Raw genomic sequence first — 13,178 nt, forward strand, 5'->3', positions numbered from 1 at the left:
GCCTACATGGACAACATAATTTAACATTAATGACCAAGCTCACTGTAATACCAATTACATTGGGATCTACCATCCATGTCATCAAAAGATGCACAATGACCAGGATCTCTGCATGAAAAAGCATGCATGGCTTTTGCTACTCAGCTCTACTGAGTAAGAAAAGTTGACCTTGATCAAATGATTACTGTTCACATTTTTATGAAATGCCACAGATTAAAAAAAAAATACAAAAATATGTCTAGAAAATGTAATTAAAAAGTCCTCCTTTAAAAATCTGCACTTGCTTAATCAGAGCCTCTTCAAAAGGGAAATGAGATAAAGCAGCAATTACATGTAATAGTTTGAACTGATTCTCTTAAATCAGAGATGTTTGAATTACAGCATCCTGGTGAAACAAAGACTTGATTAATTTGAAAATTATCCAAGACGGAGCATCCAGTTGCTTTCCATGTGTTTCAAGAACTTAAAGCTATACAACATGGATAAGTGCCAGTGGCATACCTGAGAAACACTGACAGTGATCTCTAGAAATAAAAAGTCATTTTACAAGCTTAGAACAAAGGGAAGAGCTGACTTAATTTTTACTTACCAGTACTTGAGACTCAAAGAGAGTGAGCTGCATTTAGTTAAATAGTTTACAGGTACAAAAAGTACATTACATAAGATTTACTCAGAGTGAGAATACACAAAGAACATGCACTTAGTCCTCACAAAGCTGATGCTTCTGGTATAAGCACCTTCAATTTTTGTTTTGTGCCCTAATCATCCTTAGAGACCTATATTGTTAATTATTCCAGGTATGCCTCAAGCCTCAGTGTAGCCTTTCAACTATTTGTGCTTTAACATGATCAGTTTTGATTCTTTTGTTGAGCTCTTCTGACATGATTCAAAATGCTGAAACTTAACTATTCTGCCACTTGCTTTCCAAAATACACAAGTATTTTAAAACACTCTGTTTTATTAGCAATTTAAACCCAATGTAAACAGTAAATATATTTGTTTATGTTAGAATTAGTTTTTCCATGTCTAAGTTTTTATCTCTCATGCAGAAAATGTCAAAGCAGTACTCTGATGAAGTCCAGATTTTTATAGCTGTTTTTAGCAGGGTTTTTGGCATTTTTTAAAAACATTATCTTCAAGTCTAGTGAAAGTCAGTTTTTAAATACAGAAAATGTCAGCCAAACAACACCCCACATGGAAATAACTTACATTAAAAGACCATCACAGTTACTAAAATCTAGCACTTCCACATGAAAAAAATGCTAGAATTGTAGTTACTGGTTCCACAGTGAGCTCTACAGTACATGTTCTGTTAGCAATTCTTATTTTTAAATACTATTCCTCTCAGATCTTGCTCCTTTTATAAAAGCCTGATAACGGAAAATAAGAGCTAACTTCTCATATTCAAGTTATTAACCAAACCACTATTCTCTGCAACTCAAGTTTAAATCTTTTCCACAATTTTTTCTTTTAGCCCTGAGGTTTTCAATGGCAGTCATCCTAATGACTGATAAAAGTATAATTTTTCTTCATAAAAATCTGGCTTTATTAGTCCTGTTTTATGAGCCTTAGAGAAAGTGAGACAGCAACAGCTGCTTATGGCTTGGTTGCTATTTTTGCTTAACTTGACCTTGTATAGCTTGCTGTTCCAAAATTATTTAATGGGTTTTTTTCCACATGTACTGATTTTAATGGAATTAATGTATTTGGTATTTCTCCAAATCAGTTTAAAAATTACGGATTCAAAAAAATTAATCCAAACAACAGACTCCAGTGACACTTCAGGATTATGTAATTTGCCCAGTTTATTGCTGGCCCTTTGGCCAACATTTAGCTTCTTCATGGTATTGATCCACATTTACTTAGTAAGGAGCTACAGAGGTGTAAGACATCATGTTAGTCTTACACCTCTACAGAGGTGTAAAACATCACCAGTTCTTTGTTATTGTGCTTCTTCGCTGTCCTTGTCCTGTGTACTTGTCCCTACCCCTCCTGGGCAAATTCAAGATACCTAAGTGCAGAAGCAGTTGAGCTTCTGCAGTTAGATCCCTTCATTGTGGTTGAGCTAATATCCTAGATTTTGCTCAGAAGCACCTGATCTTTTCCAGCCAGTCTGTCACTGGGGCTGAAACTCCTGACAAAGAATAAAGCTGTCACAGGTAGTGCTTCAAATGGCTGCTCTAACAGTTGCAATACAGCTGTACTGGCAAGACCTTCAGCCACAAAAGTATCCAATCTTCATCCTTCTGCAGTTTGCAGTCTTGCTTATTATAATCACATCAAAAGGCAAACTTCCTTGTTTCATTCTCCTTAAATGATAGACTCTCCCTGATTAATAAAATATTTGTGTGCTCTTCAGAAAATCAACACACACCACTTAGAATCATAATAGCCATATAGAAAGTAGGAAATTTAAACTTGAAATGTCAACCTTAATTCTTACTTATGTTGAAACCAAATGATTTTGCATTTCAATGTTTCAGTTAATGCCCCTTTTTCCAGAAGTTAAAACATAATCTTCAATAATGAGACCAAAAAGCATCACAAAGTAAAACTACATTAACCCTGAAATGGTGTTTTCATCTTCTAAGCAGGAAAAGGCGTGCTCTTTGCCAGTGAGCTTCACAAACATACCCTGAAAGCTGAGTCTGAACCACCAGGGTTAAAGCCCAGTTTCTAAAGAGTAGATATGCTAGCAAGTGGCATTTGTCATTTCTTGGACAACTGTTCAAATATTATTATGCTCCTGTACACAATTGCCATAACACTTCTCACTTACTTTGTTATTTGGCTCTTTATATTTTGAAACCAGTAAGATTTAATGCCTAACCATACATTGAGGCATTTATCTTAAGGGAAACAACAAAATTTGTTTCAGGCTTCTTACACTATTTTGTCAAAGATCCTAAAGAAAGACTTATGTCAATTTACAAAATAGTGCACTGTGTGATGAGCTCTGAACTCTCACTACATTATTTCTTTCCTTTGGTCTGTTTGTTCTGGTCTCCAGATTGTTCTGAACCTTTTTCTAAAAAACAAAAAGCCTTGAACAACCCCCAAAACCTCCAAATTTAGTGCTACAGTATAGTTTTCAATCTTGGTCTTGAAAAGAAAAGGCAGAAAATGAAACCGTTCTTCATTCTATGAGATTTAGAAAGGTTACAAATAAATAATTTGAGTGAAAAGGACTAAAACTTTGGGTACATATAGTTTCAAAAACATGAGGCTAATTCTTCTGTGCTGACATGCAGGTTTATCACTTACAGAGTAATTGGCCAAAATACAGAAACAATTATGCTGCTCCATGACTGGGCAGCTTCTCATATCTAGAAACAGAAGTACTGTAAACTGTCTTAACTGAAAAACATTTAAGTACTGACATCTGACATCTCACATGTTTATAACTGCAAAGGAATACTCAATCCCATTAAAGCAAATTTGGATGCACTGTCAAATGAGAGAATGTCAGGTTATGTATGAGACTAAAGGATTGGTTATCTTGCTGTAAAAACATTGATTAAATATTATATTTTAAAACAGATATTGCCTTTTCCTTGCTTACTACTTACTATTACTATTAGCAGTTCTGGAAATGGTAAAACCTACTTAACTATACAGAAGTTTAAAAGACTGACTAAAAATGAGCCTTTGGTCAGCATACAGTGATTTCTTACACATCTTATGATAGCATAGATCCTTAATCTTTTTAAAAAATACCTATGGCCATGGAATTTCGGAAAAGAGGGAGGAAGGGAAGAAGGGAAATGTATAAGAAATGCAGGTCAACTTAGAAACAAAAATCAAGCTTCAACTCCTACATTTCAGGTTGTGGAAAGTCCAGGTGTGACCTGAACACGGATTTCACAACACAGGATAATATGCTGTGTTTTGCCTTCTCTTTCTTTTCTAACTCCCTAGACATTAGCATGAAAATATTAGGAGTTATGGACTATAAGTATTTTTCATAAATTGAACACATTTAAATTGAGATACATATGGACTTTTTTAAAATCTGACTAAAGACAATGAAAAGGAACTGGTGAGAGTCTGCATCTTCTGTCAAAATAGTTTTATTATGCTTCACTTCTTTATTAGCTGTTCTAGCTGCATGTGCTATTAATCAAGTAACCCATATTTCATCATTGCAAGAGCAGATTACTTAGGAAAAAGTAACTCTCATTATAAAAGAGTAACTCTCATTAAAAAAAGTAACTGTCTCTTAAAAAATAACTCTTTTAACAAATCAAAGTACTTATGAGGAGTCAGTGATTGCAAAACTGTTTAAAGAACCACATTAAACCTCCTTATGATGCTTATTGCACTACCTGTACAGCATAATGTATTATAGAACTTCAAAAAGTGTGTCTTGGAAGAAGCTCTAAAGAAATAATCATACCATGTTGATCCATATAATATACACATATTCTATTTTAAAAAATATGTGTGCCTGTGTGTATAGAGACACACATCCACACCCACAGACATACACACATACATTGCCAAACACACAGTCTTTATCTACTCATCTCTAAATGTATTCATTCAGCTTGTTTGGGGATAATTAAAGGCAAGGAGCATTTACCTCAATGTTTGTAATGACCATTTCTCTGACAACGTAAGCAATTGTGCAGTCTTCAGAGTGGCACCTGACACGGAAGCAGCCATATTCCATCACATCTGGTGGATCAGGCCAATACTGGTGACATTTGGTCTGTAAAGAAAATTAGGCACACATCAAGACTGCCCTCACATTTCCAGCCTTCTTTTTTGTGCTGTGGTTCAGGAAATTCAAGGAGTAGTACAAAATCTGTTTTAGTTTGCTGTTTAGATTTTTTTTTTCCATCCAAATTGAAAAATAACAGGACAAAATAGGTTAAGTTCTCCATACACTTCTGTTTTAGTGATTTATAATAAATATTCAGGCAAATTGGATGCATGATGCTTTGCAAGAATGACTTCTCAAGGCATAATGTGGGAGAATAAAGATGGATTTATTCTGTCTTAAAAAAAGAAGTGGAGGGGTTAAATCTGAAACTAACTTTCGACCTCTAATAGCAGGTTACAGCAAAGGCAAAGCCCCAGTTCTCTTGAAAGTGAACAACATAAGGACAAGAGGCAACTGCAAAGAAGCAACAAGGGAAATTCTGACTAGATGTTGGGAAAAAAAATTCCACAAAGCAGGACAAACACAGAAACAAGAAGCTCTATGAGAATGTGGAATCCCCACCTGTAGAAATTATTAAAACTTTGATGCAACACTGCAACCTGCACAAAGTTCAAAGTTGTTTTTGTCTGTAACTTTTAAATTGAAATTGAGTAGCATGAGCTGGAATTTTTGGAAAGTTAAATCTCTTAATTTTACCTTTAATAGAGCTGAATTTTCAGAGGCTTGAAATCCAAATTATAACCATTATTCCTGAACGTTTCATTGCGGTAATTTCTCTTAAATACTTTCTCTTTCAAATTTAAGGCAAAATAATGTATTAATTTCTGAAAAAAATGAACATTACTGTGGAGAAAAAAAGCCCTATCATACAAATCTTACCACTATTGGAAACAGCCTGGAATGTAAAACTTCAGGGACTAGGAAAACATTTGGCATTTGCCAATGCGGATATTCTTGACAAGAATATATCTCTTTTTCTATGCCTGAAAGTTCACCCACAAACTGGGCAAATCTAAATAATTTTTGAAAGCAAACAAAACTCATAAATGTGTCTGGTGTACAAAGGTAGCAGAAGGATGATTAGAAGCTGTAACAATTGCCTTGAAGTTTCAAACTAACTGTATGAACTCCAGACTATTACTAATCTGTGTTCCTTCTCAATACAAAGAAATGAACACAACAATACAATCAAAAGATGAAGGGAGAATGTCAGGGGATGTTCAATAACGTCTGTTTCCATGAGCAGATACATAATGTGACCGTGGTTGGAACCTGATTGTTGCTTATGTGTATTTCCTTACATCTCAATCTTTATGCTTTATGTTTAAGACCTAAAATACTCACTCCCTTGCTTTCTAAAAACACTGGCTTTTGACTGGGATGCCAGATAAATTTGATAATGTAGGACAGATCACAGATTAAATACAGATAAAGGCTACAGTGAAGGCATACAGTAATCACCACCTTCTTCACCTCTTAAAACATCCGACTTTTGAGTTTTCAGCTTCTGAAACTTTAAAACCAATACCTTCCTATTTAATCTAAAAACTTGGTCTTTAAAACAACAAAGGACAAATGAAATCAAAATACATCAGATTTTCACTGTGCTACTCCAAAATTCAAGGAGAGACATAATTTTTCTAAACATAATTAAAATTATTATCAGAGCAATTCTAGGAAGGAACCTGATATATAAATGAAAATAAGCAAGCTAAAGTCTGACCACTAGTAAATATCACAATGGCAGACTCCTTTTTACAGCTAGACTACAAGGTTTGCTCACCCACTCAATGCTTCCAGACATTTGCTGAATCTTTTGGAGAGAAACTGCCACATGGAGGTCAATACTCAGGGAGAAAAACGACAGCACCTAGTACCTGTCTGATCAGCACAATAGAGTGAAGGCAGTGATTTCTGTTTGTCAGACATGTGGTTTATTTGCAAAGCAGCATAACAAAAAGCAAATTGAGGACTATCTGCTCTAAGTAATTCAGAAAGCCCGGCCCTCAGAAGAATAATTCAGCCGAGTAAGTTGGCCTCTTTTAGGATTATTTAACCGTAAAAATGGAAAAATTTCAAAGGTACAGCACATTTTTCAGCATACAAAGGACCTGGGCACTTACCCGTCCTCGTTCAGTGAGTGTTGTTAGCATGATGATCAGTGATAATTTGTGATCCCAGACTACTTGCCAGAAGTGTGCACACGTGTGTGGAAGAGGCCCCTGAGTAGCAATGTACCGGTTCACAATGCCAGCAGAAGGAATTTCCATCTACAGAAGGAAAGAAAAATCCTGTGTTAAGTTCACTCTCACCACTCAAGTACTTTTTCAACTTTTGCATTTCATTCAAGGAAGTTTTGAGGGAAGATGAAGGCAAAAAGCTAAGTAATAAGACAATCAAGATTACAATTTATGTGAAAAAAATTTTAAATAATTAATTTAGAACAGATTCCAAGCACAGATTCTATAGTCCTTCATGCTGAACTAGGAGCAGATTAACAGTGAAAATGTACTTGAAAACTTGAAACTGCAAAGCTTTCTAAATTTTCTTTAATATTTAGTAAGGAATGATGGCAGGGTATATACACCAAAGGTATAGCAAAAGTTGTTTATTGCCTGATACTAAACACAGGAAATTAATAATTGACTCTGTGTTTTAGGTGCTTAGCTTATGTATCTGACAGAAATATATACACATTTTCCCCCTTTTTTCCCTGACTCCCAGCCTACACTGGATTGATTAGGGAAATCAAGGCTCTAGTTTATTTTCTGGATCCTTCATAGGTCATATTAGGTCATAAGCATTAGGTCATAAGGGGTTCTAGAGGGAAAAAAGGCTTAGTTTTATGGGGAGAACTTCAGCATTTGAAGCATATGGAAAAATAAAACAATTTTTACTGGTTAAAGACTCTGCACATATCACAATGTATCACTACACGGTAGCACCCACTGTGTATTAGGATGGTCACCTGTTTCACAATAGATGCTATTTTTTTAGGTTATGAAATTTTACATCTTTCACATTTACAAATCCCGCAAATTAAAACAAAATATCCTTATTCCCTAAAAAAGTAATTTTTTTTCTGCTTTAGTAATATAGAAAGTAAGTAAATGCAGATCTCTGTATGACTTACATTCACATAATTTGCATTAATGTAATCTTCATCTCCTTGCAATATTATCCTTGTGGCATCATCTGCACACACAAAAGAAAGAGGGAATAAAATTAGCAATTAAGAGACATACTTCCCCTCTATTAAGTTAAAAAAAACCCCTGAGAACTTGCAGAAACACAAACAGCAGAATATAAACAGAATAAATTACCTTTTAGAAAATAAAATGACCAATTACTTGACTTTAATTATATAATGAAATCTTTAACCAGCAAGCTCAATACAGCAGTTTTAAAAGGCAAAATAGGCAGAAACTGTACTTTAGACTCACAAGGTAGAACATCTTTGTATCTATTCTTGTCCATATTCTGAGGTACCTTTGCACATGTAACAGCCAATCCTGGTTTCCTTCTATAAAGTTGCTGCAAAGTAGAATGAAAAATTATAGGATTTTGAGGATGTGATTATGCTATACACACACTACATTCACACAAAAATACATAGACTGAAAAAAAATCCATTATTTTCTTTAATGTTTTTCCTATCTTAACTGACTTGTCTTTCCTAACTTCAATGTATTACAATCTCTTAACATGTGACTTTACTTTTGGACCAACCTCTATGTTGCAGACTTTATCTGCAGTAAATGGACATATGAAATGAGGTATATATAATGTGTTTATAACCAAAATTTTGAAGTTGGTGTAAGGTTAATGGTTGGACTCTATGATCTTGGAGGTCTTTTCAAACCCTAATGATTTTTGCTTCTATGTATGTATCAAACAAGACAAAAAAAAAGTACAGAGGGGAAACAACAACAAAACCAAACAAACCCACAAGAACTGTAATTATACAACTATAGCTTTCGTGTATTAAATATACATGAAAGCACCTTACAACTGAGCTATTAATATGGCTGTGCCAGAGTTTTACATCCTTCACTGAACACTTACCAAAGAGCTCATTATATATGAACTCACATATTTAATGAAGATTTTGAATATTGTTCCATATATAAAATGGAATGGAACAAATAGGAGGCTAAAATCCCCTACTTCTGGTTGAGAGAAAAAGAGCAACACACAAAAATATTTATTCTACTGAGATTTGTTGGACCTTAAAACTCTGTATTCACAGATCACTGCACTTTTCAACTTATACAACATAAAAAAGCCATGTGAGAAGAGAACTTCATAATATATGTAATGGAAAAGCTTCTGTCTAAGTCAAGTTCCACTTTACTAGAGTCAGGTTGCAAGTTTTGCCTTTTTTAGGAAGACGAGGAAGAATAATTTAAAGTCAAGTAACCATTCTTTGAGCTTCATTGTTGCCTGGCAAACATACATTTGCTATAGACAGACTTCTTAAATTCTGACTAAATGGAGGAAGATATTCTGAAAAACTTGCTTAATCACAGTCTACTGGCTAATTATTTACTATTTTACTAAAGTGAATGAAGAGTTTCAGTCACCAAAGCTGATGAGGAGACACTGCCATTGCCTCTACTTCTGATCACCAAGCAATGAACTTGAAGAAAGAAGATCGCTAAGCTGTACCCTAGTATATTAGATTTCAAAAAGCTTTTGCACTTTTTCTGTAAAATCCTTTTATAAACAATGCCATAAAAAAATTATAAAATATAGGATCAAATATCCTATGAAGTTCACTACAGGAAACTTGTGCACAAATTTGACAATTAAGAAGGTATTGAAAGCTGAGTTCACATTTTTGAGCTACTGCTTCAATAGCCAGGTGCATTGCATTGCATTGCATCCAGTAGTATGGATTTTGGAAAGCAGTTATGAACCATTGTCTAGAATTCCTTAAAATCAGGGGAATTTTAATTCTCAGAAATCATAGAAAGAAAGGAAACCTCATAAAAAGAGTGGTTATACAATAAACAATACCACAACTCTTCAGCAGTCACCATTAAATTTTCCAGCTTAAAAAAAAAAAAATACAGTAAAGGAAAAAAAAAATCAAAAGGGAAAGGAAATTTTATTGCTGTTCTAAAAGTTTTCAGTGACAGAAGAGGTTACTGCAGAACTCAATGCCAATTTTGTAAATCATAATAAACTAAGGTTTATTCAGAGCTACTACAAAAGTTTGAATCTATGACAGTAATGCAACCACAAGCATACATACTGCACTCCATTGCCATTAGAGAAGCAGATGAATTATCCTTTGAAATTTCTTATATTAACATTGAAGGAACTAATTTAATAAAATATTAAACATTTGATTAGCTAGTTTTCTATGGTCTTCCTTGCTAACACATTGAAGAACACAGAAAAGGAAACAAGTACAAGAATGACCTCTGTCAAAATCCCACTACTCTACTCAATTAAACAGCTGCAAAAAAATACTGATTTAGTGAACTTTCGGTACTTGAGCCATAAACATATTAATTTAAATACATTTTTCTCAGCAGATGGTATTTTGTGTAAGACTTAAAACTCATTCTTCCCAATTCTAACTAGTGAAGTGTGAAACTAATGGGCAAGTCAAATTGTTGCTCTCTTGAGATAAGATTGAACAGGAACATTGAGATTTGCAACTAATTACAACCCCTCCATTAGTCGCTGGTTACAGCTATTGTTCTACACTAACAGCATTCCAGAGTTGACTATTACCTACCTCAAACTGAATAAGGACTGTTCCATTTTCTAACCCTCTTCTTAGCTGCTCCATAGACTCCTCCAGTGTATCACCGCCATATTCAGAACAGACAGGAAGAATAGATTCTGGCAGAGTGAGGGAATCAGCTTCATCTTCTGATATGGGCTCCACAAACTGTTTAACTACTGAAAGATATGTATGAAGTTATAATCCTTTACATAGAGCAATAATGTGTTTTTAACAGATATAAAAGTTTACCAGCTTGAAATAACAACAGAGTTGGCAAAACCTCAGAAAAGCAAATAGCAACACATTTAATCACGTCTCTTTTTGTACTGCATTCCTGTAGAAACTATAAAGAGTATAATGTCCCTAAGACCTTTCTGAAAGAAAAACTCCAAATGCCTGTTTATGGAGGCAAAGAACTTGAATTCCTAGCACAAGGAGGTTTTTGCAACCCATTACCTAATGAACTGCTCAATAGGCTAGTGAAACACAGCATCCACCATGGTAAAAAACAAGGGAGCTAGGGAGCTTTACCTAAAAAAGTGTAGATCATAATCAATGGAATATCTCTACAAGAAACTTCTATCAGTTTGGACCTCCAGCAGCAAAACAAAGGCAAAAATCCCTTCATCACATTCCTTTGCCATCAGAGAAGACACAATTATCTTTTGCAATTTCTTATGCTAACACTGAAGGAACTAATTAAAACTACAAAGAATTATTAGTCCATTTTCTACAACATTACTTGCTATTGAAGAACATGACAAACATTAATGAAGTAATCTGCATAAAAGTTTTGTCCCTATGAAATGTATTGTAGCACCAGACATGTCCAGCTGTGATTACCCTCTGCCGTGATGGGAACAGTTCACACCTGCCAAACTTCAGACAATGGGGAGCTGGTTATGCTCATGCCTATAAAAAATTACTCATATGGGGCCACAGGTCATCATTAGATAAAAGCAGATTTCTCTTATCTGCAAGTTGGAAGGGAACTAGAAAATGAAGGGAAAACTAAATGCTGCATAAAGCCAGTAGAAAACAAAATAAAGAGCCCCTCTATCTTCTTAGAAACAAAAAAGTTTTAAATAAAGTCAATGTTACAGAAGTACATATCACTTAGGCTGTTTAATTCCCTCCTGTTTCCTAGTAATGCCTAATCCCTTCAGATTTTTATGTCTTCATGCAATCAGAAACTGTGTAATTTTGTGTGCTAATGTCTTACCATAGCTTTTAAGAAAAGCAAATAACCAATTAAGAGTTTGACATCATCTGAAAGCTCTTGGGATCTATAGGTGTTTAAAAATGGAGCAAGCAATGCCAAGCTGGATGAGCTTTCCATTTTTAAACATAAAGGCTTAAGACCCTGCATATAAGATTGTCTCCTCTTTGCAGGCAGCAGTTCTGCAAGCAACCAGCACAAGTTTATCTCAGTATTGTCACAAAATGTCTACTCTAAGAATGAGGTGAAGCATTTTTGACTTGTTTCATCACATAATTGTGCAGGGGAATAGCCCATGAGTTTTTGCGAATCTGCAATTGGGGGGGGTTTAAAATTAAGCTTTCTTTACAAAAGAACCCAACACCCCACATCACCAAAAAAAAACTTTTTCAAGGGACTATTTATTCTCACAGATTTTCAGACCAAAAAATAAGCAGAAATTCTAACTTGCTAGATTCTTTGTTGCAGTGGTAAGAACCTATATAGTTTAAACTACTTGTACTACTAATTCAAATTTAGTGAGAACTACTCTTTGGACAGACCTATTTCAAGTGCACTGAGAACATGTTTACGCAAACAGAAGAGGGTACATCACCAAGCATAAGAGCAACAGTTTCAAAAAACATTAGAAGTGAATAAAATTAGCCCAGTTACCTTTCCTCCTGACCAAAAGTGCAAGCTCTCTTGTGTGAGATTCTCTGCTGGCTTTTATGAACATGACCACCTGGTCATGCGTGTGCTCTGAGATATCTCGGCCATTAATTAATACTATCTGATCGCCTTCATTCAGCTTTGGAATGCATTTATCAGCCTGTTTCAAGACCAAAGAAACACATTAATGTCATCACAACCAGTTGTGCAAGCAGGAACTTATCAGGATATTAAGTACATAAGCAAATGTAAGCAAAGTCTTCACAGTTCTCCGGGCAAAGTTTCATATTCTGTATCATGGGTTCTATCAAAGCTTTCAGCTCTAAAGCTCTCATGCTTCAAAAGCTTCTCCATGACAATAAGGAACAGTTCAAACAACATATTGATAGCATTAAAAGGAAATCACATTAATCAAACAGCCATCATCAAATTGCTCTCAAAGATCTGTATTTCAAACTCCAAGTGTCAACAACATCTGAATTTCTGGATAAAGTGTTCTGCATACATGACAAAATCCAGTTCACTTTTTATGCAGTGAATACTAAGAAGTCCAAACATGATTTTATGAACATGATTTAAGTAACATGACATTCCCCAGTCATGCACTTTTTAAATTTCTAAGAAATCCACACACATTTAATATCTCTGTTATTTTGCAGAGTCTTCAGATTTAGATTAACTGCTGGACACCAGGGCTCATTTAGCTTTTTTTTCTGCCACGGTTCTCTGTATACTTAGCCCTATGTCCAGCACAAAGCAATTAAAGCTATGGCCAGAATATGATGATGATGATGCTACACAGACGTCTTAGGGACTAGAGCAGCTCTTGCACAAAGGAAGACTCAGAGAGCTGGGAGTATTTAGCCTGGAGAAGGAAAGGCTCAATTATTACAATGATCTTG

General features: G+C 34.9%; 1 protein-coding gene across 10 annotated transcripts in view; it reads right to left on the reverse strand.

Annotated features, from left to right (window-relative positions):
* The window catches only part of PTPN3 (protein tyrosine phosphatase non-receptor type 3), a 156,844-nt gene that overhangs the window by 8,477 nt on the left and 135,189 nt on the right, over positions 1-13,178 (reverse strand). For 9 of the 10 annotated variants that reach the window (XM_072924387.1, XM_030265784.4, XM_072924392.1 and 6 more), the window contains 6 exons: positions 12,280-12,436; positions 10,416-10,582; positions 8,110-8,200; positions 7,800-7,861; positions 6,790-6,936; positions 4,583-4,711 (listed from right to left, as the gene is read on the reverse strand). In XM_072924387.1, coding sequence (XP_072780488.1) covers positions 4,583-4,711; positions 6,790-6,936; positions 7,800-7,861; positions 8,110-8,200; positions 10,416-10,582; positions 12,280-12,436 — 753 coding nt within the window. The remainder of the gene's footprint in view (positions 1-4,582; positions 4,712-6,789; positions 6,937-7,799; positions 7,862-8,109; positions 8,201-10,415; positions 10,583-12,279; positions 12,437-13,178) is intronic. The other variant, XM_030265783.4, reaches the window with a different exon arrangement.

This window comes from Taeniopygia guttata, chromosome 2 (assembly GCF_048771995.1).
Source record: "Taeniopygia guttata chromosome 2, bTaeGut7.mat, whole genome shotgun sequence".
NCBI lineage: Eukaryota > Metazoa > Chordata > Aves > Passeriformes > Estrildidae > Taeniopygia > Taeniopygia guttata.